Raw genomic sequence first — 23716 nt, forward strand, 5'->3', positions numbered from 1 at the left:
AAATCAGTCGATTTGACCTTGACGAACGAGTGACGCCTGATATGAGTCACATTTATGTTCACATCATTGGCGGCTTGTTGCCTTATATAGCTCTCTGTTTATCTAAACTGTTAAGTATTCGCATCGGAAAAAGAGGTTCACCGATGTCAGCCCCCCATATTATAGTGTTCATATTTCAGGAATCTTCATATTATAGTGTTGATGTTATGGTTAGTGAGGTCTGGACGTGTGAGAAAGTATTAAGTATTCCACGTCAGAATATAGATGAGTAATTGATATGCTTTTGAGTTTGAGTTAGATCCAAAATTCATTCTTTATCTAAACTCAATAATTTCAGTATCTATAATCTATATCTATAATCTATAATATATTAAAAGTGTGAAACTCATTAGAAAAGTGATTTGAACTTTTACCCTTCATTAAAAGTCTTTGCTTTATACAAAATCGTCATTTTACTTTTTTTTTAATATTTAAAAGTTAAAAATTAATTAAATATATTTATGGTAAAACATTTTCTATTCTAATATATATGGTAAATAAAAATATATTTAAAAAAGAAGTTCTACAGTATATAATAAAGGGAAATATTTAATAAAAGTTTTATTTTTGAAAGGTTTTTGTTGATAAAATAGGAAAAAGTAGAATGAGTTTTTTTCTTCTGGTTAAACATTCGTACTTGTGCCAATATTATTGTAAAATGGCGTGGAAAAAAAGGGCTAAAAATAGGATGAGTATAAAATTGGTAAAAAAAACTAAAAATAGATGTTTGTTGTTTATTTGGAATGAAAATATTATAGTCTTCTTATATAATTAATTGCTAAGAAATAAAATTTTTAATTATTATTTTGATTATTATAATATAGATTGAGTCGATCATCTTCTCCGTGAATCTCTTATTGCAGCAGTTTAAAAACTACTGTGATGTTTGCTTTGTATTACTTTGCATGGTAGGCCATAGAGGAAGGCATATTCAGACTAGTCTCCCACATCTTCTTCCCAATTATATTTTGATGAATATAGCTAGACACATTATGGAAGAACTTCATCTCAGGACAACACAATAGAGGAAACATTGGCTATAAGGATGTTTATTGTATCTTTGCTATTCAGATCCAACATTTAACCATTTATTTTTGTTGCGATTTTTCAGTTTTAATTATTCAAGTTGTGCTTAAGCCTAAATGTAAGCGTCAGAACATGATGAGCACTTTGTGTCGCTTAATGTGTGCTTCAATGTCGTTATCAAAATTCTAAGACATACTTTTTCTTGGCAATGAATTTCTTTTGAAGTGGCGACACTAAACAATTGATATTTCAATTTTATCATAATTATTTTTAAATTTAATTATTCATATATTTATTATTTGGTTTAAATATATATATAAAGAGCTCAGTGTTATAAAAAATCTACATTTTATTTGCGCTTTGATAATACTGAGCTCTTATACAGTAATAGCCTGTTTGGGATTGTTTATTTCTCAAAATAAACACTTATTTTGAGAATTTTTTTTATTTTTTTTTTTAAAAGGGTGTTTGGTAAACTTGCAAAAGAGCTTTTAAAAATAAGTAGAAACAGTTTTTCTACTTCTGGGAAGAAACAGAAATTTTCTGCTTCTCAAAAAAAGTAGAAGCAGAAAATTATTTTTTTATGACAAATATACCCTACCACACACACATATATATACCTTATTAATTAATTAACATATCTTACAAGTTTGATTAACGTTTGGTTTTTAAAATTTTACATTTCATATTTACGTTATAATTTTTATAATTTATATATTGTTATTTTATTTTCACTCATTTTTTAAAAATAAATTTGAAAATATCATTGATGATGATGACTAAAGAATATATAAATTATTTTAGAGTACGTACTTTTTAATTAAAAAAAAAAACAATTAAAAATATTAGCATAGATATTTAAAATAATTTTTCTCTATAAATTGATTTTAGTAATAAAGGCTATTGAGAGATGTCCTTTTTGATAATTTATTTCAAAAAAACACTTCTTGAAAAAGATTCTCCAAACATAATTTGATTATCAAAAACACTTTTCGAATGAATTTACCAAACACAAATTGCTTTTTTTCAAAAGCATTTTTTTGAAAAGTCATTTTATAAAAGTGTTTCTTAAATAAACATTTTTGTAACAGCAATCCCAAACGGACCCTAAGTTGTCATCATCATATGAGCATATTTACGCATAAGTTTAATATATTGGATATTATTACTTGAAATTTGTCTCTGCTTTCTCTTAATTATATTGTTTAGATTTGGAAACAAAGTTCACAGGATAATATTTGATGATGTTATTTATTAAACAAAAGCTAGGAGGAACTTGTCTTGCAGATTGCAAGTAAAGGTCAGTCGACAATGTTGTTTTCTTATTTCCTTTGTTTCGACTATTTGATTTTATTTCAATATCATTTCATGTCACGCCATGTCATGTACTTTTGAGAACTAGGGACACTACAATTTTTTATATATCTGCTACATATCAAATTTGTTTATAACAACCTGGTAGTCTTTTCTTCTTACTACAAATTAATGTTATCAGCAGTTTGAAAACACTATTTTTTTTTTTTTTAATATTTAAGAGTTAAAAATTAATTAAATATATTTATGATAAAAAAAATTCTTATTAGAAGTTATCAGAATTAATGACAACTAATATTTTTTTTGCATTAGTTTAAGAATTCTAAATCAACTAAATTTAATTTTAAGAAGATTTAAAAATTCTGTAAATTTACATCTACAAGGACTCCTAATATATGGAAGAGAGAATTAGAAAAAAATAAAACTCCTAATATATCTGCAAAGGAGAATTAATATTTAGGTGCATATAATTTAATTTAATTTAATTTAATTTAATATTTTCTTACGATAAGGATACTACTTAATTTTGGATCCTAGCGTGCATCAGTAGGAGGGAAAAACTTAATTAAAATTTTTATTTCATCTAGATAAGAAATCATAATATTTAATAATTCTACATTAATTAAAATTTTATATAAAAATATTACAACTCTATTTAAGTGATATTTTCAATCAAATTTTACAAGAAGCATAAATATTGGCTTATTCTTATTTTTTATTTTCTTCTTATTTTAATTTTGATTTGAGTCATATTATTGCGTTCATTGTCATCATCCTCTTTGTCATTCTTTATTTAATTTTCAATTCATTTACTTTTTTTTTTTTTTTTTACTTTTCCAGGTTCCAAAACATACGCAGGGGAAAAAAATTTGTTTGTGATTTTAGTATATTTTTGAAGTTTATGATGACAACTACAAAAGTGTCGATCCATTAACCACTTGAAACTTCTGATGGTAACATATATATGTGCTTACAATAAAATATATATTATGTTCACATTATTATATTAAAGTGCAAATGATCTTTTTAGAAGTAAAGTGTGAAGGATTTTTGAGAAGTGATTTGAACTTTTTGCACTTTATTAAAAATCTTTGAAATAGATAAAATTGTCTAATTTTAAATAATTAAAAGTTACACGTGTGAGGCACGTGCGACTAAAATATTTTTATGACTTCAAGTGTATCTATAATCTATAATATATTAAAAGTGTGAAAACCCTTATAAAAGTGATTTGAACTTTTTACCCTTCATTAAAACAATCTTCTTTAGACAAAACTGTCGTTTCACTATTTTCTTTAATTTATTATTTAATTATTTTTATTTTATTAACTGAACTCATAAAATATATGAGACTCCTAAAATATATGAAAGGAAAATCAATTAATATTTTGCTTCTCCTATAGAGCAAATACTTCTATATATATTGAGATGCACGTTAAACTAGAAAAGAAACCGATTTACTTACTGAAAAAAAATGATTGATATTCATCTAACTTGATTCGGTTGCATGTCTAGATTGATTTTTAGCTCAGACAAGAATTATTTTCATCAAAATTGAAACTTTGTGATCATTATTATATTATTTTATTATAGTTTACAGGTTGTAGATGAATTTACAGGTGGTAGATGAATGTTAGTCGGCTTTGAGAAATTTTTTAGATAAGGTTAGGCTTAATTGTGTTGTATTTATATTTCTGTTTTGAGAATATTTTTGTGCAAAGGTTAAGTTTAGTTGTATTATTTTGATATCTCTATTATCGTATTTTTTTGTTATAGTTTACAGGTGGTAGATGAATACTGATCGGCTTAACAATTTTTTGGTAAAAGTTAGGTTTAATTAAATAAATTCTCCAAAAGACGTTGAATTTAATTATTCTATTCATCTTTATTATTTAAATAAATATTTTATTTAGTGCAACGTTTGAACTCAATAAAGTGAGATACACGCGCGAAGCGCGTAAGAAATATAAATATATGTGTAAAAATTTACTAAAATTATAATTTATATATTTTGCTGATTTCTGGTAATATATTCACAGTTTATTATTAAAAAAAAAAGAGTTAATTTGAGCTTATAACTTTAAAATGTACATTAAATACTTGAATCTTCAAGATTGATCGGTTGAGCCAGTAATATAACTATCTTTATTGGCATGCTGGATTTCCTTTTCTTATTGGTTGTTGTTATTTATGCTCCTAATTTATATCAATGAAATTGTTGAATTTAGAGATACGTTTACATCTACAGTAAAAATAATATTCTTCAAAATTATTGTGATTTTTCCAAAAAACTCAACAGCTGAAGTGTATCTTCCACAGATTGACAACGATACGAAGATAATTGTTTATTCATATTGAAAACGTGTTCAAAGAAAAAGGTAAAACAGTGTTATTTGTCTTGTTCTCTTTCTTTTTTGGAATTAAAATGTTTTTAGTAAAAACTTTATAAGAATCTTAGGAGATTTTGTCAAATAAAATATTCATGGCTAAATCAGGAAAAATATAACAATAAAATAATTTTCCAACATAGTATTTGCTATACACTCTCCAATTCTAACCAATACGTTACTTCTAAAGGGATGTTCTACTTCAAACAGAGGAACTCTATCCTATTTATTACTTATTATATATATATATGGCGGATAAATCTTAAAAAAATAAATCTTAAATTTTGTATCATATATCACATAAATTGATACGAGCGAGTTGGTAAAATAGTTTAAATTTGATTCATTATCAGTGTATTTTTTTTTATAACATCATGTGATTTTTATCTATTGTAGTAAGTCATTCATTTTTATATTTTTACATGAAAATAAATAACCTGTTACAACAAATAAAAATTACTTGATAATATAAAAAAAAGTACACAGAGAGTGCACCAAACTTAAATTCTTACTAAAAAGTACACGTCCAATTCTGATATATGCATTTCCTACGTGTGGGAACCTCGTTTTGCAAAAGATTTGTGTGAACAAGTTTGACGGCATACTAAATTTAAAAAAAGAAAGTATAATTTTGAAATTTACGGTCTAAATAATTCATGATGTTTTTATGGCTATAAAATAATGACATTAAAATGAACGATAAATTTAAGTTAAATTGCAAGATTAAAATTATTTTGAATACAGAAACATATTTTTTTTATTTAAAAAAGAATAAGAAAAGTGCTTATCTTGAAAATCTCTTATTTGTCTTATCCCATGAAAAGCTTATGGAAAAGTATTAAGAAGGATTAAATGTTGGAAAGATAAAGCAGATACCTAAATCATGCCACTATTTGGTTAATTGTATGAATCTTCCCTATTTGACAATTTCTCGCCGTCAGTGTAAACAAATTGGTATTTTGCATGTAATTTTCATTTTTGTGATGATAGTCAAAGTTAAAGTTCCGTCCATGTACTTTTGTGGTTGAATTTAGTCCAAATTAAACTACATATATTCTGATTATTGGAAAACTTTGGTTCCAAAACTAAAATAGGATCGTACATTTTAACACATCAGTTCTTTTGCTAAATAGATATATTCAGATATATTGAAGAAATCGATATTATATATTCCTCATTTTCAAAGGAAAAGAAATTAAAGGAGTCGAATTAAACGCCTCTTTCAGGAACCTCTATTGTGGATTGGACGGAGCATATGTATTATTCATCAGCGAATTTTATCGCCCCCTAAATGAAATAAAATGAAAGGAGTAATATTTCATAATGACATTTCTGGTGCTACATAATGCATTTCTTTTCAAATGAGGAGAGTAAGTAGTATGGCAAGGCTGGTCTATGAAAATTTGGTGCCCAAAGAATTATGGGATCTTAGATCTTGATAAAAAAAATGGACCTTAGAGGATTGCCCAAGACCATATAAGGAGACCAAGAACCCTTTAAATCCACCGATGTGGGACTCCAACACCTCCCCGTACGTCCAGGGCTGGACATCTGGAGCGTGGACAATATAAGACGGGGGACCCAACATCGGAAACAATGAACTGGGTGAGCCTGACTCTGATACCATGATAAAAAAATGGACCTTGGGCCTAACTCAACCTTAAAAGCTAGCTCATGAGAGGAGGATTGCCCAAGAACATATAAGGAGACCAAGAACCAAAAAAAAAAAAAAAAAAGGCTAATCTGACCGTTAAAGCATGAAATAGATGTTTCCATATTGTAAGTAGTGTTTTCAGAACGTAACCACAAATAAATTAATGTGACGGAACATTAAGACTAAAAATAGGTAATTTGGATCGCACCTTTTAATTTAATTAGTTATATTCTAGGCACATACAGATCCAATTGCAGTTCTTAATATTCAAAACTCTTTTTCATACTTTTTATAGTATTTTGTTATGACCACTTTAGTATCGTTATTTCAAACTGTTTTGTTCCGAGGGTTTATGGAAAACAATACCTAAGGTCTGTGTACTCTACTCTCCTTAGATCTTATTTTATGAAGTTATACTGAATGTATTATTGTTGTTGTATGTTATGTTCATTCATTTTTCTTATATTATTTCCCTTCGTTGTGATAGCTTTTTCTGTTATAATTCCCTCACATGATCACCTAACAATGGAAGATCATAGAATAAAAACTTTTTTTATAACTTATTGATTTATCAAACATTAGATTCGCAGTTTGCATATCCTCATATGGTGGTATATGTATATATATGATTAACCATATAAACCAGAGGTTTGTTAAATCTCACACTTTCCATTACACTGACATATCTTTCTATATTATTTTCTGTTCTTAATTAGCAAAATGTGGAGACAACCCCATAATAATAATTGTAATAATAACTAATGTAAGTAAGCTATATATGGTCAAAAAGATACGTTGCAATTTTAAATGTTCAGAGACCATCCCGCGTAAATGATAGTCAGAACTTTAACTTTTCTTTATTTCAGTTTAGCATGATTTAGCCAAAATTAATATCACTTGACGTAATTACTTATGTTTAAGCAACTTTAACAAAATTTTAAAGTGGGGGTGAGCTGGAGTTTGCTGATTATGTCAAATCATTTTATTTTAACTAATTTAATTATTTGATGATTAATTACCAAATAACTTCAATCTTTTCCTTCTTGAAGCAGTCAATTACTGCATTACTGGAAATTAAACTTGGTGGGCTCCCCAAATTACTTTCACCATGTGGTAGGTTTCCACTAATCTCCATATGTTTAATTAAGTATTTTCCTTTCTATTTCCTCCTCCACCCATCTTATCCATACGTATTTTAAAAAAATAGATTAAATTACTGATAGTGCAAAGTCGTCATATTAAGTAATTACACGTAAATTTCTTGATAAATAATTAACGATAATTTGATTAAAAAAATAGTAACTGATCTTTCATAGAATTGCAAAATGAAAAAAATTGAACGTATCTAGTTTTAATTCTAAAAAATTACTGTGTTCCCGTGGCTAAACCTTCGTAAGAACAAGTTTTTTTCTTTCTTTTTAAACAAGTTAATTCACAGTATGTTGTATTACGTTCTTTTATTTATATTTAAATTAATTGAATTTAATATTTCAAATTGGAAAGCCGCATGCGTATTATATCTTGTGCTTTAAAAATCTCTAACCTTTCCTTTAAAGTAAAATGTCCATTTATGTTAGGCAGAGTGGGTTTCTATACCACTCAGAATTTAAAATTTTTGGGTTTCTATAAGAACGTCAAAGAAATACTACAATAATAGTTGAATTCACAATTATGAAATATTTATACATATTTAATTATATGATGTTTGAACTAGTTAAATTACTGAATTCACTCACGTGAACTTGTAGTCAAATTAAACATCTACATCAATCATATTGTATTCTTACGTATACTTCACAAAAATTAATACAAGCATGCAAATAATAATTACAACATGCATGCACGTAGAAAACAAGAATTGGACATGACATGGAATAGCATTACGTAATTTCTAGGAAGAAGGTATCGAAATATGTTGACCATCCACCAACCAAAAAAACTCAGTGAAACATCGTTTTGCAAGTGGATGAAACCTTCACATTTGAATTCAAAAATAGGGAAATTTTGTTTTTGGTATCTTTAAAATTGTTAGTTGTACTATCTTCTAATAATATTAATTTCAAGAACACCAAGTCGATGTCCATGAGTTCCATAAAATATGAATGATTAAACAAAGCGTCATAGAAAATATGCTAGTTAAGTATATATATTAGCTAATCAACGACTGCCGGATTGTCATTATATAGATGATTGTTTAAACGTAAAATATTTTTAGTTTAAATGTTCTTTTTTGTTGTTGTATTTATCAATAGTTTTAAATATAGTTATGACAAACTAGACATTTTTGGAACAATTAAACTGTTGTGACGATGTGTCAGTTCTTTTTGTGGAAAACTTAAATATGTAGTGAGTTATATACTTGCTATCTCTCACTTATGCAAGTATTCCTGATATTTTGTCTAACTAAAACTTAAACAGGTGAAAAGAAATCACCTAAAATTTATTGCCTCCAACTGAGATTCGAACGAGTTCTCAAGATTCTTAATCGATTTCATTGATTACTAGATCATACTCTAGAGTCTTGAGTGCTAGTTCCAATATAATGATTTAATGTTGCAAAAAATAATATTATAATTATTGAAACAGTGGTTAAGTTTAGTAGTTTTAACGATACCAAAAATAATTTTTTGACTTAGCAATAAGGTTAAAAAAAATGAGTCAAAAACCCTGGAAAATAATTGGCAAATCTTCCCCATACAAGAATATATGGACGAAATATTCTACGTATAATTGCAAGACCACCAAGTGGAAATACATAATAATAAAAAGAAGAAATGGAGAAAGAAGAGTATTAAATGAAAAATAAAATACTCTATTGTACAGGTATTTGGTTTCCCTCCATTACTCTTTATTTTCATTAATTTCCGTACAAAATAACACTTGTCTAATATAATTTTAAAAATCAAGCTTAAATCAATTTAATTAGCATCTTCACTATGATTTAATGATTAAAATATTAAATCTTAAAAATCACTTTTTAATTTTAGTATGCAATAGTAATCTCCCCACATATTTTGATAATCACTAATTTCAATTTGTAATTACCGGTATACTTCTCTGCCCCTTCCTATTCACAAATCCATATAAATAAGAAAAATAACACGTGATCATAAATTTAGGAAATTGACTTTAAAATGTCTGAGAAAAAAATCTGTGAAGGATTCTGTGACAATAATGTTTATATTGATGCTATTTAGTTAAATTTTAGGGGAAAGGACGAAAATGGCCTGTCTGCCAAATAAATTTCGCCAAAAATAATTTAAGAATTGTAATTTCATCAATTAGCCATTTCGGCTCTTTTTTAATATACTAATTTATTAATTCCTCTTTCTTTTTTTCGTTGTTGGCTACTCTTCTCACTTTCTCTCGCTATTCTTTTTAAAATTTTAAAAAGTAACTTTTTTTATTTTAACAATTAAATATAACTTTATGGAGTTCTTTTCTCAATAATTTATAGTTAGAACAGAAAAAAAAAATCAATACACTATATTTTTTATTCCTATTATTTATACTTTTAATATAATACAATTGCTAAAGATATATATATTTATATATAATAATGATACAGTTTCTATATATACATGTTCTATAAAATAATTATAGTATTTTTATACACATTCTATACAATTTTAATTACCATTATTATTTAGATACATATTTTATACGACTCTATATAGTGTCTACATGCATTCTAAAAATGTATCAATCTAGTATAAGAGAGTATCAACTGAGTATATGAACACTGTAGGTGTATCAATGTAATATAAAAGTGTATTAATGTGGTACAAAAGAATATCAATTGTGTATAGGGAGTGCATGTCCTTGCATAGAATTTTTTTTCCTGTTTTTTAAAAAGTGTATCAATATGGTATAAAAGTGTATCAATTGAGTATAGAAATTGCATGTGCCCAATTAGGCCAAATGGCTAAAAAGAGAATTAATTTAACCGATTGACTATAACATGTCCACCTTTTCAAATTGTGAGCATTCTTTTTTTTTAAATGGTCAACTTATGACCTTTTCCTTAAAGTTTATTAAGATTTTGAAATATATGGATATCCACTTTTTCAATCCATAATTTACAGAAATTAATAAGTACCAAAATACATGGAGAGATCAATTATATGCATGTCAAAATAAAAGAATGCTTTACAAATTCAATATTTTAATTAAAGTTAAAGATTATATTTCCTTTGTCCCATATTTAGAGGTGGGCGTTCGGTCGGTTCGATCTGATTGTTTAATATCGGTTCGGTTTATTGATTTTCATATTGACAAAAATGACATTCATAACCAAATCGAAATAAATTTGGTTTGGTTCAATTTTTACAAATTTGATTCGGTTATTTCGGATTTGTATTTCGATTTGAAATATTAAAGTAGTTAGCCTCTCCTTTTCATAACTGAGCATTTAAAATTGATGAATTTTTTTAGAAAAATTATTTTTTTCAAACCTGTTTTTCATTTCCAAATACAAATAATTATAAATAACTCAACATGGATGAAACAAAATAAAATAATTATAAGCTTAACATAATACATAACGTCATTAATCAGTACATATAATATAACCTTGCATAAATAGTCTACAAAACAACACAAAACTCATAAAAATAGTCCATGAAACAACATACTTTCTGCATAAATAGTCCATAAAACAGGCCAAAGTCATCAAAATAGTCCATAAAATATTTGAGTCACTAAAACAATCCATAAACAGCCTGCGGCGTATGCGAATTTGCTGTTAAAATGTTAATTGTGAATGTGAATGACTAAATATTATATTGTTTATTTATTTATAAAATTTTGATTTTTCTCTTTAAACCGAATTTTTTGTTTTAAAACCGAAAACCGAACCGAAAAATCGAAATTCTAAAATTACAAACCGAATCCGATCCAAAAAACAGAAACCAAAATTAAATTTCGGTTTGATTTTTCAATTTTTTCGGCTTAAACCAAAATATGCCCACCCCTACCCATATTAGTTGATCATCTTACAAAATAGTTATCTAATATTAGTGGTTACTTTACTAAATCAAGAAAGTGTTAGTTAAATTTTTCTCATATTATCTTTGCAATTAATTCTTTTAAAAGTATTCACACTTATTAATAAAGTTCATAATTTTTTTTCAAGATGTGAATTAGTAAAATTACTTTTCAATTTATTATTTCTTAATCTAAAATATAAATGTATCCAATATTAAACAAATACTCACTCCGTTTAAAAAAGAATGACCTATTTTTTTAGTCCGTTTAAAAAAAATGATCTCTTTTCTTTTTGGGTAATACTTTAATTTTAACTTTCCACATGACATGTTTAGGACCACAAGATTAAATGACATTTTGGACATTTGACACTACTTTAATTTAGGGCCACAAAATTTAAAAGTTTTCTTTATTTTATTAAATTTTGTGTCAAGTCAAAGTAGATCAGGCCACAAGATTCAAAAGCCTTTTTAATTTTCTTAAATTTTGTGTCAAGTCAAAATAGTTCGGGCTACAAAATTCAAAAATCTTTTTTTATCTTCTTAAATTTTATGTAAAATCAAAATAATTTTTTTTTTTTTTTAAACGGATAAAAGTACATTTATCTAGATGCGTGGTTGATGGAGTGGAAGTGAAACGAAGTTGTCACCGATCCCCTTTAATTCTTTTTTTGATGGTATATAAATAGCCACTAACTTTCCTCTACGCCTATTCTCCATACTCCCTCTTCACAACAAGAAGAGCGTGAGACTCTTTCAATTACATCTAAGTTGGAAATAATCAAAACACAAATCCCCGGAAATATCGAAAAAAAATCCTCTCTCCACTTCCATATGAAAAAAAACACCATCATTTCTCTGCTCAGTTTTTTCATATTTTAATCTTCAACCTCTCGAATCGAGCTTAGAAGGAAGTAACTAATATTAGCCCCCAAAAAATGGAAGGCGAACAAAGCATAAATGGAGGAGGTAGGAGGTTAGGCAGTAGTAGAAGTAGTTTAAGCAGAACAATGAGTAGAAGCAAAAGCAGAGCAAGTTGGATGGTAGAAGATGTATTTAATCCTATGCCAAGTAGAAGAAGCACTCGTGGTGAAGAAGATGAAGAAGCATTAACATGGGCTGCTTTAGAGAAATTGCCTACCTATGATCGATTGAGAAAGACTGTGCTTAAATCGTTTGAAGAGATTGAGAATAATCAAGCTAGAAAAGTTGTTAAGGAAGTTGATGTGAGAGATTTGGGGATCAATGAACGTCAAGAGTTTATTGATCGGTTTTTCAGAGTTGCTGAGGAAGATAATGAAAAGTTTCTCGGAAAATTCAGAAGTCGAATTGACAAGTAAGTTAATACTCCCTTCGTACCAATTTATGTGACAGTTTTTGAATTTCGAGATTCAAACGAGTAAGTTTATAGTATTACTACTTCTCTGTTCTTCATTTTGAAATTTTGATTGCTGAGCTAGAAATTCTAATAATGAATTCATAATTTTAGAGCTCAAAGATTATCTGGTGATCATTTAATTCGCGAACTAATTATCTTGAGATTATAGTTTTGTTGTTACAATTTCTTAACTAATTTAACTGAAAATGGGATGGAATAATACTATCAAGTTCGGGTTGGATGACATAAGGTGGATATGGAGAAATACAATTTATACCGTGTTTGATTTATCAATCAAACATGGTATAAATCTAATTTCCAACATGAAGTAATTAAATACGTACATTATAAATTTCATCACAAACCTTGCTATATTCACTTTCATTTTTTCTTATGTGTCAAATGATCCCTAAAAGTTTCCGTGGAGATTAGAAAATTTATACAGCAAAATTTGTTTTAACTAATATTCATAACATGTTTTTTTTAACGGTAAGAATTTAATTAAACTCCTTCATTGCGTGTAGGTGTAGTGAAAGAGGGATTCTTTTGTTTTATTTTTGGGTAGAAAAGTAGTTTTTAGTGGTATTTCTTTGTTGGTGGGATGGGTTGGTGTAGACATCTTTGAAATTATAGTGTCTTTGGTGTAATTATTATAATAATCATTATAAGAATGAGTCAAATATCCAACGACTCATGTACTCATTTTATGGTTCATCATTCTTTAATATCTTATTATCATGAACCATTTCAAATCATATACATGTGCGTTGTTGCATCACAACCAAACACTTTTTTCCCTTTATGTTTTTTCTAATGAAGGCCAAACAGTATAGTTGAACCGCTTAATCCACAAATAAATATTCCTTTTTTAAAGTTTTGCTTATATAATAGTATTAGATTATAACAAGTTTAAAGTTTAAATGGAGCATTAAGAACAGTAAAAAATTCATATGATCGGTTATTATTTGTTTATTAAGACAGAGACAATTGATTTTTTTATTTTTTTTCAAATTTAATCCATGTTACACTAGCCACAATTTGATTTTATCTTGAAGTGAAAACAAAGGAAAAGTTAAACAGAAACGGTGACCTGGTTAATCAAGTACCTTTCATCCTTGGATTAATCAAAGAAGACATGTACGAAACCATTTTAAAATGAAATTGATCACACATAAATACATAGCAAAAGTCAATAAGCTAATTATTGCTGAAAACGTTCTCTCCACACTATACACGTACTATGTGACAAACAAAAATCTTCGTTCAACTACTTTACGAACTAACTAGAACACGTCCACGTATTATAGAATTAATTTACAAGTTACATTAATTCTTTTACGTAACTTATCTTATATCGTATGATTGCAGAGTTGGTATTACACTTCCTACAGTAGAGGTTCGTTACGAACATTTAACGATAGAGGCTGATTGCTATATTGGGGATAGAGCTCTCCCTTCGCTACCTAACGCTGCAAGAAACATTGCAGAATCAGCTTTGAGTTGTGTTGGAATTAATTTGACAGAGAAAACTAAACTTACTATTCTTAAAGATGCTTCTGGGATAGTCAAGCCCTCTAGGTAAAATGTGATTAAATTTTTTTAGAACTATTTTTTATGGAAATGAGAAGCAACCAATTTGTCAAAATGGTAAGTACATATAACATACCTAATGCTGACTTCATGTGTAAACACAATCTCCACAGGATGACCCTTTTATTAGGTCCACCATCTTCTGGGAAAACGACTCTTCTGTTGGCCTTGGCTGGAAAATTAGACCCTAGCTTAAAGGTCAGTAATTACTTCTTTATCTAACTTAAACAAGAGCATGTTAATTACAACAACAACATTGAGATGTTAATTACAACAACAACATACTCAATGTAACATTATAACACGAGCATGTGTTAATTATATGGAAATTATGAAACAGGTTAGAGGAGAAATCACATACAACGGGCACGGGTTAAAGGACTTTGTACCTCAAAAGACATCGGCATACATTAGTCAAAATGATGTTCATGTTGCTGAAATGACTGTTAAAGAAACTCTTGATTTCTCTGCTAGATGCCAAGGGGTTGGCTCTCGTTATGGTACTTTAATTTACTAATTTTCACTTCAAAATCCTCACTAATAGATTCATTTTCGGTATATTCTTTTGTTACTCACAATAAATAAATAAATAAATAAATTTAAATTCGTAGAACTTCTAACGGAACTTGCAAGGAGAGAAAGGGATGCTGGAATTTTCCCAGAGGCTGAAATTGATCTTTTCATGAAGGTAATTAACTTTTTAGCCACTTAACTATGATACATTATCATGTTTTAATAAAGTGCATTTAACTAATATTTATCATGACAACAATACACTAACGTTGTGGTGTCACTTTTAATGTTTAATTTAGGCAACTGCTATGGAGGGAGTTGAGAACAGCCTTATCACTGATTACACACTCAGGGTAAGTGAGACTGAGACCCTACCACTACTAAATTTCTTTTTGTTACATTATGCAACCAAAAAAATAATAATTACAGGAGTGGCATTTACTTGCAACTTGTAATTGACTTTAGAAAATATTAGGTATTGATGTGTTTGAACTAACAACTTTCCTGTTTCCTCTTTAAATCCCATCTTTTCTTTATGTTTTACTATCATTTTCTGTTTTTGTATGAGTCAAATATATCCACTCACCAACTATTTTGTTCAAATGTTTAGTCTTATATAGCACAGAGATCCCTTTGACCTCTTTGGGATATGATTCCTTGATGTGGAAAAGAGAATATTTATTGATTGTTTAGAAATTATTTGTGTAATAGAATAAAGTAGCTTAAACAAATTATGGAGAGAAATTGGTGTTAGGTTAACAAACACAACATTAATTAGTAGCTGAACTAAATATAGATTGCCGTTGGATTTCGTGGTGAACTAATGATGAAAAATGTGCAGATTTTGGGACTTGATGTGTGTCGAGACACAATTGTTGGGGATGAAATGATACGTGGCATTTCAGGCGGTCAGAAAAAACGTGTCACTACAGGTTAAATTCTAACCCATTATAACAAGTTAAATTACACCAAATGCAACATTCATATCATAAAACTAACTAGTTTAAATACAGGCCCTTCTATGATTTCTCAATTTTAAATGTTTGCACTAACAATTTAAAATAATCGACTTTCTAATAAAAAAGATTTGTCCTCATTTTTCTAAAGGTTTAGTTTAACCAAATAATGTTAAACTACCAACCACACCTCCCACATAGCTCTTCGCTACTTTAAAGTTTTAATGCACTTTAATTTCTTATTGGGTGACTACCTAACTTTATCTGATTATTTATCTTTTAAAATAAGGCCCTACTCCACCACTTTAACTTAACGAAATTATTTCAAAATATTTACTATTATTCTAAAAATTTATATTAGACTTGATAATTATTTTCATTTATACTCTTGACATTAAACAATTAGTTCTTTTTAATACCACTCAACACTCAAAAATATCTAATAAGTGAGAACAACTTATATTTTGTAAGCATTTATTATTTTTTAATGAGTGTGAAAGGAGATAAAACGATAATTAAAATGGCATAGAAGGAGTAATTAAGACTTCGTCTCTCTATTGAACCTAAGTATTGCTTCCCCTACACGTCTCCTCAAAGTGACATGTACTAAAAATAAAGTGTGTTTAATTAGAAAAAAAAATTAAAAGAATTTTAACATGTTAATTACTTTTTCTTTCAAATAAATAAAAAAATTTCTTCACGGTTCTTTTTTTTTTTTTTCTAAAAGAAGTGTAGACATCCAATCACAATGGAGAAATAATATCATTTTTTATCATCATTAGCACATTTATCAATGAAATAGTGATATGAACTACGTACACCCTGCCTCTTGCGTATGTTTCTACATTTGTCAACGATTTATATGGGCTAATGTATTGGGCTTGGTGCAGGGGAGATGATTGTTGGACCAACAAAAACACTATTCATGGATGAGATATCTACTGGATTGGACAGTTCCACCACATTTCAGATAGTGAAATGTTTACAACAAATTGTACATCTTACTGAGGCCACCGTCTTGATGTCTCTTCTTCAGCCTGCTCCTGAGACATTTGATCTTTTTGATGATATTATTCTCTTATCTGAAGGCCAGATTGTTTACCAAGGCCCACGTGAACATGTTGTCGAATTCTTTGAAAGCTGTGGCTTTAAATGTCCAGAAAGAAAGGGCACTGCTGACTTCTTGCAAGAGGTAGTAACTCCATCATCAAATGAGCCCGAGCAACTAAATTGATATACACTAGCATGAACTATCAGGTGTTTTAGTTACCGATCAGAATTATCACCAACTATTATCAAAACACACCTCAATTAACGGTTGCTCGTTTTTCCTACCTGATAGTGGAGGTGTGTTTTGATAAATAGTTGGTGATAGTTTAAGTAGGAAACTTGTAGACCTGACAGAGTGACAGTTCAGGTATAGAACTCGAAAAACTGGAATACTTTCTGATCATTTACTCAAAAGAATTTAACAATATCATGTCTCGCCAAAGATAGGGTATAATAATAAAGTAACTAACTACACATAGTCTGTGTGCCTCTAATCCTTCAAAAATGTTTTTTGGCGTGTGTCGGATCCTCCAAAACTTACGTTTCCTTTTTTGGAGTATACGACACGGGTGCAACATCATTTTTGAAAATTTCGAGCAACATAGCTCATAATAACAAGAATTATCAACCTGAAAAATATAACAAACGAGCTGCTATAACAAATTACATTGTCGTGCATATAAGTTGATTTCCATTTGGTATATGCAACATAATCTAACATGTATGGTTGAATAGGTTACATCAAGAAAAGACCAAGAGCAGTACTGGACAAATAGACATCAGCCGTACCAGTACATATCAGTATCTGAATTTGCAAAGAGATTCAAGCGCTTCCATGTTGGCTTACGTATAGAAAATGAGCTCTCAGTTCCCTATGAGAAAACAAGAAGTCACCCAGCAGCTTTAATATTCCAGAAGTATACTGTCCCTAAACTAGAGCTTCTAAAGGCAAACTTTGACAAAGAATGGCTCTTGATCAAGAGGAACTCTTTTGTTTACATTTTCAAGACCGTTCAAATTGTAATCGTTGCACTTATTGGATCAACCGTGTTCCTGAGGACCAATATGCACACCAGGACTGTAGATGACGGCGTTACCTACGTTGGTGCCCTCCTATTTGGAATGGTCGTCAATATGTTCAATGGTTTCTCTGAACTTGCGCTCATCATACAGAGGCTTCCTGTTTTCTACAAGCATAGGGACCTTCTCTTCCATCCACCATGGGCTTTCACCTTACCAACGGTGCTCCTTAAAGTTCCAATTTCTGTGTTAGAGACTATCGTGTGGATGGTCATGACATATTACACCATTGGTTTTGCCCCTGAAGCTAGCAGGTAACTCCATAATCATTTCAACATGTATATTTGAAATGCAGAAAAGGATTTCAAATACAGCTGATCTTAAATGACTAGCCAAAGCACACGATACAGCAAAATTGGATGCTTTGGTAGATGAAATGAGAAATTTGCGTACCTTGGCTGAGTATTGAAATTAATTTTACTGCTATTCTCCGTTGATCAGGTTCTTCAAGCAAGCACTTTTGGTGTTTCTGATCCAACAAATGGCTGCTGGATTATTTAGGGTCACTGCAGGAGTTTGTAGGACTATGATTATTGCAAATACTGGTGGAGCACTCACGCTCCTTCTTGTGTTTCTGTTGGGTGGTTTCATCCTTCCTAGAAGTAAGTGCAAGAACATTAATATACCAAGAGAAATACTTGATTTTTCACTAGTTTCAATCACTGACAAAGTGCTGTCTTACTTGTAACAGGTTCAATTCCAGACTGGTGGCGATGGGGCTCTTGGGTTTCACCTCTTTCCTATGGGTTCAACGCCCTCACTGTAAATGAAATGTTTTCTCCAAGGTGGATGAATGAATTTGTAAGTTCGCTTCTACGTTCTCCTTGTCCTTTATCTCTCCTGACCATATTATCAAGTGAAACATGACGCTACTCCAGAAAGAAACAATGTGAGTTGTTGAAGTTCATAACCATATGTAATCCATTCACAGGACACAGACGGAATTACTAGAGTGGGTGTGCGAGTGATGAAAAACTTTGACGTTTTTACTGAAAAAAGATGGTTTTGGATTGGTGCTGTTGCTCTCTTGGGGTTCGCAATTCTCTTCAACGTTCTTTTCACCGTTGTTCTTATGTATCTCAACCGTAAGTACTCACTCTTCAAAATGTACAATGGGATTTTCTATTCACTGCATTATCTAAACTTATTAAGTCTTTTGTCACCTTATCAGCTCTAAACAAGCCACAAGCTATACTATCCAAAGAGCAGGCCAGAGATATGGAAGACGATCAAGAAGAAAGCAGGGAACCCCCTAGAATTAGAATCGACAGGTCGAAGAGAGATGATCTCCCTCGATCCTTATCTGCAGCAGATGGAAACAGGACAAGTATTGTATTTATCCCATCAATCACGGAATCTACTTCGGAAATATAAGTAATGCTTACAATATGATTATACTTTGGTAGGAGAAATGGAAATCCGACGAATGAGCAGTCGCACCAGCTCAACTGGCCTCCATAGAAATGAAGATGCAAATCTTGAAGCTGCAAATGGTGTTGCGGCAAAGAAAGGAATGATTCTGCCATTTACCCCTCTGGCAATGTCCTTCGAAGATGTTAGCTACTTTGTTGACATGCCACCTGTAAGAGCCGTATTCTTCCACTCATTTTCTCCTGATTAGTGCGATAATTTATTACTAATGTAATCATCTCAACCCCTGTAGCTCCTCAATCCCCTTATCAGGGAGTATTCTATGATTGAACTAGAACCTACTTAATGATTTTTCAGGAGATGAGGGACCAAGGAGTGACAGAGGACAAACTTCAATTGCTTCGCGAAGTGACTGGTGCATTTAGGCCGGGAGTATTGACAGCACTAATGGGAGTCAGTGGAGCAGGAAAGACTACACTCATGGATGTTCTAGCTGGGCGTAAGACTGGAGGTTACATCGAAGGTGATGTAAGAATATCTGGATTTCCGAAGAAGCAAGAAACATTTGCCAGAGTTTCAGGATATTGTGAACAAACTGATATACACTCACCTCAAGTAACTATCCATGAATCTTTGTTATTTTCGGCTTTCCTCCGGCTCCCTAAAGAAGTCAGAAATGAAGATAAGATGGTATGGAGCAACACCTCATTCTGTTATACTGTAATAGTTTTAGAAAAAAGATACTGAGTTTTTCTTTGAAAAACTTTTTTCAGATTTTTGTTGATGAAGTAATGGACCTGGTTGAGCTAGACAATCTCAAGGATGCAATTGTAGGGCTACCAGGAGTTACTGGTTTGTCAACAGAACAAAGAAAAAGATTGACCATTGCAGTAGAGCTTGTTGCAAATCCTTCAATTATATTCATGGATGAACCAACTTCTGGTCTTGACGCAAGAGCAGCAGCTATTGTTATGAGAACTGTGAGAAACACAGTAGACACAGGGAGAACTGTCGTCTGCACAATACATCAACCAAGTATCGATATATTTGAAGCATTTGATGAGGTAAAATATGAGATCTTCTTAACCTCCACACTATCTGGTTTAAAAGAAAATGTCTCTTAGTTCCATAAACCCCCTTTCTCTAATATCTACTTTTTTGTGCACATCAGCTGCTTCTTATGAAAAGAGGAGGGCAAGTAATCTACGCAGGCCCATTAGGTCGACATTCTCAGAAAATTATTGACTATTTCGAGGTACTTAATGATAGCGGAGTTATATATTCAAATTACTAAGAACCACCTCATTGTTTGGTTATGAGTGTCACCGGAAAGTACCAATTCAACTTATCTAATGCAGGCAATTCAAGGAGTTCAAAAAATTAAAGAGAAATATAATCCAGCTACCTGGATGCTAGAGGCAAGTTCAATTTCCACAGAAACTCGACTAGGAATGGATTTTGCTGAATACTACAGATCATCAGCTTTGCATCAGTAAGTCAAAATGTGTAAACTGCAAAATGTCCTTGGCACATTCGAAATAAAACACTGTGATGATGTATGTCGCTTTATGCAGACGAAATAAGGCTCTTGTCAAAGAGTTGAGTGTACCTCCTCCTGGAGCCAAAGACCTCTACTTTACCACACAATATTCCCAGCCCACATGGGGCCAGTTCAAGTCATGCTTATGGAAACAGTGGTGGACTTACTGGAGAAGTCCAGACTATAACCTTGTCAGATTCTTCTTCAGTCTGGCTGCAGCACTAATGATTGGGACAATTTTCTGGAATGTTGGCAGTAAAAGGTCTATCTCTAATTTAAAATTAACCCATATATTTCACGGGATTTTTTAAACCAGGCAATCTAAAAGGTCGATTACTAACTCCATCCTCTTTTTTGTGCTACAGAGAAAATAGCAACGATCTCATGACAGTCATCGGGGCAATGTATGCAGCTGTACTGTTTGTTGGAATCAATAATTGTTCTACCGTACAGCCAATTGTAGCCGTTGAAAGAACTGTCTTTTATAGAGAAAGGGCCGCTGGGATGTATTCGGCATTACCATACGCTATTGCACAGGTAAGCATCATCCAACTAAATTGTAACAACATGTAGATTACAACAACAACAACAACATACCCATTATATTCCCACAAAGTGGGCTCTGGGGAGGGTAAGTGTGTACGCAGTCCGGAACAACATGTGGATTATCTAGTAAAACCACTAGCACCAGGGAAGAAAAAAGACAAAACTAGCACATATTAAGCATGCATATCTTATTTTTAGGACATTTTCTTACTCGGTCTCAGTAATTGCTGTAATACAATTGGCTTGCAGGTAATTGCAGAAATACCATACATACTCGTCCAAACAACATACTATACTCTCATAGTATATGCTATGATCGGTTTTGAGTGGACGGCAGCTAAATACTTCTGGTTCTATTTTATAACCTTCTTCTCCTTCCTATACTGGACATACTATGGAATGATGACTGTTTCCATCACACCAAACCACCAAGTAGCTGCCATCTTTGCTGCCTCATTTTATGCGCTCTTCAATCTTTTCTCCGGTTTCTTCATTCCAAGACCGGTAAGTGAACTCTTCTTTACAGTCATTCTAACATATAAATAATCTTGAACATAACAATGGTACTACTAACTTTCCTCATTAAAATCTCAGAGAATTCCCAAGTGGTGGATATGGTATTACTGGATCTGCCCAGTTGCATGGACTGTTTACGGTTGCATTGTATCACAGTATGGTGATATGGAGGATCGTATCCAAGTACCAGGACAGTCTCCAAACCCTATGATCAAGGAATACATTAAAGATCATTTCGGATACAATCCGGACTTCATGGCGCCCGTTGCTGTGGTTTTGGTTGGTTTTGCAGTCTTTTTCGCCTTTATGTACGCTTACGCTATTAAGACATTGAACTTCCAAACAAGATAGGTAGATATGGATAGTCACAAAAGCTTGTACATATTGCCTGAAGCCACCTCTTCTTTTTTCACAAAAACATATGGCAATTGTTATACATTATGAGTATAATATATGGGAAGAGAGATAAAAAGGGCATACACTTCTAGGTCTAGGATCTTTAGTGATGTGTTTGTATTTAGGAGTTTTGCAGGTAACTATTTCTATAGCACTGAGGAACATTCATTCTTATGAAAAAAAAAAAAAACTCCAAGTGTAGTCTCCTCAGAATAGCACAAAAATGTAAGCAATAACTCTGCTTCCAGAGGGCAAAATGTAATTGTACATTATTGATGCTTATATACAATTAAGATTATTTTTTTGTTGCACTGCATAGCGTGTGTAATAGATAATGTTCACAGGAATGCACAATCCTTTCTTTTACCTTGTTGTTATTGTTGAGGTGTCCTAGTTGCCACTTGGACGAGTATTCTGGAGTTAGATTTCTCATATGGTCGGTCATCTAATAACTATAATCTGGGAAAGTGAAATCAAGAAAAACTTTCTGAGATATGCATTATTTTGCCTACTTAGAAAGTAGCAAGAATCATATTAATTGCAACATGAAACTTAAGTCAATTGGGATAAAACATAGTACCTGCTTCAAGCATTCTCCTTAAACACAGAGAAAGTTACAATTCAGACGAACTGAAGAATATTACTTGGTTTAGATTTTGCTGATCAACACAAGACATCTTCGTTACACAAAACTGCCAAATCGGATCCCCAAGGTGGTATCATAACCCATAAAAATTGGAAATTTTAATACCTATAATGCCAAATATTTTTCCCAATTTGACTGGACACGAAATTTAGATAATATGGAAAAGACTTTTCAATGTTTCAAGATTATATTAAAATAAATAAATTTTAAATGCCAGAATACCTATTGAACTTTATGCTAGTTAAGTAGCTTCAAGGTGAGTAAAAATTGATAAATAATTTCGTTAAATATTTGTCAAATTAAAAAAAAAATATCAATTCTTTTTAGAAAAAAATGCGTCATATAAATTGAGATAAAAATATAATATTTTTAAATTTTATGATTTTAAATTAAATTAAAGCTATATAAAATAGATTAAAATATTCTTTAATATTATGATTTAAACATATGGTGAAAAATATCAAATTAAAAAATACAAAATAAAAAAAAGTTAAAAAACGAAGTGTAAAAAATTACTCTAGATAATAAACAAACTGAAACAGAGTCAGCAAGTACGTCCACAGGTTCTATGCATCTTACCATGGAAACTCTCACAATCACAAGGTGGACTTTAGATCCGTTATATGTCACCTTTTAATTTCATAGCCTAAATTTATTCTCCTGGAACTTGTTCGTTTAAATTTCATTCATGCACTTAAATAATAAAATGTTCCAATTAAATATTTAAGC

General features: G+C 30.6%; 1 protein-coding gene and 1 long non-coding RNA gene across 2 annotated transcripts; one reads left to right on the forward strand and one right to left on the reverse strand.

The window, feature by feature from the left end:
- Positions 1–12044: 12044 nt before the first annotated feature.
- LOC107861796 (ABC transporter G family member 36) lies at positions 12045–22657 on the forward strand. The gene is made up of 22 exons (XM_016707165.2): positions 12045–12741; positions 14152–14361; positions 14487–14571; positions 14714–14873; positions 14985–15061; positions 15186–15239; positions 15728–15818; positions 16733–17034; positions 17628–18226; positions 18414–18574; positions 18664–18773; positions 18904–19057; positions 19144–19299; positions 19379–19554; positions 19701–20033; positions 20117–20407; positions 20515–20598; positions 20702–20835; positions 20918–21145; positions 21249–21420; positions 21679–21933; positions 22024–22657. Exons 1-22 carry the CDS (start codon positions 12344–12346, stop codon positions 22294–22296), a joined length of 4503 nt encoding a protein of 1500 aa, XP_016562651.2. The 5' UTR covers positions 12045–12343; the 3' UTR covers positions 22297–22657.
- LOC107861797 lies at positions 22449–23242 on the reverse strand. The gene is made up of 2 exons (XR_001671858.2): positions 22922–23242; positions 22449–22800 (listed from the first exon to the last, which is right to left on the reverse strand). It is a non-coding gene; the product is annotated as an uncharacterized LOC107861797 (long non-coding RNA).
- Positions 23243–23716: the final 474 nt, after the last annotated feature.

The sequence above is a fragment of the Capsicum annuum genome, chromosome 3 (genome assembly GCF_002878395.1).
Source record: "Capsicum annuum cultivar UCD-10X-F1 chromosome 3, UCD10Xv1.1, whole genome shotgun sequence".
NCBI classification, from domain to species: Eukaryota; Viridiplantae; Streptophyta; class Magnoliopsida; order Solanales; family Solanaceae; genus Capsicum; species Capsicum annuum.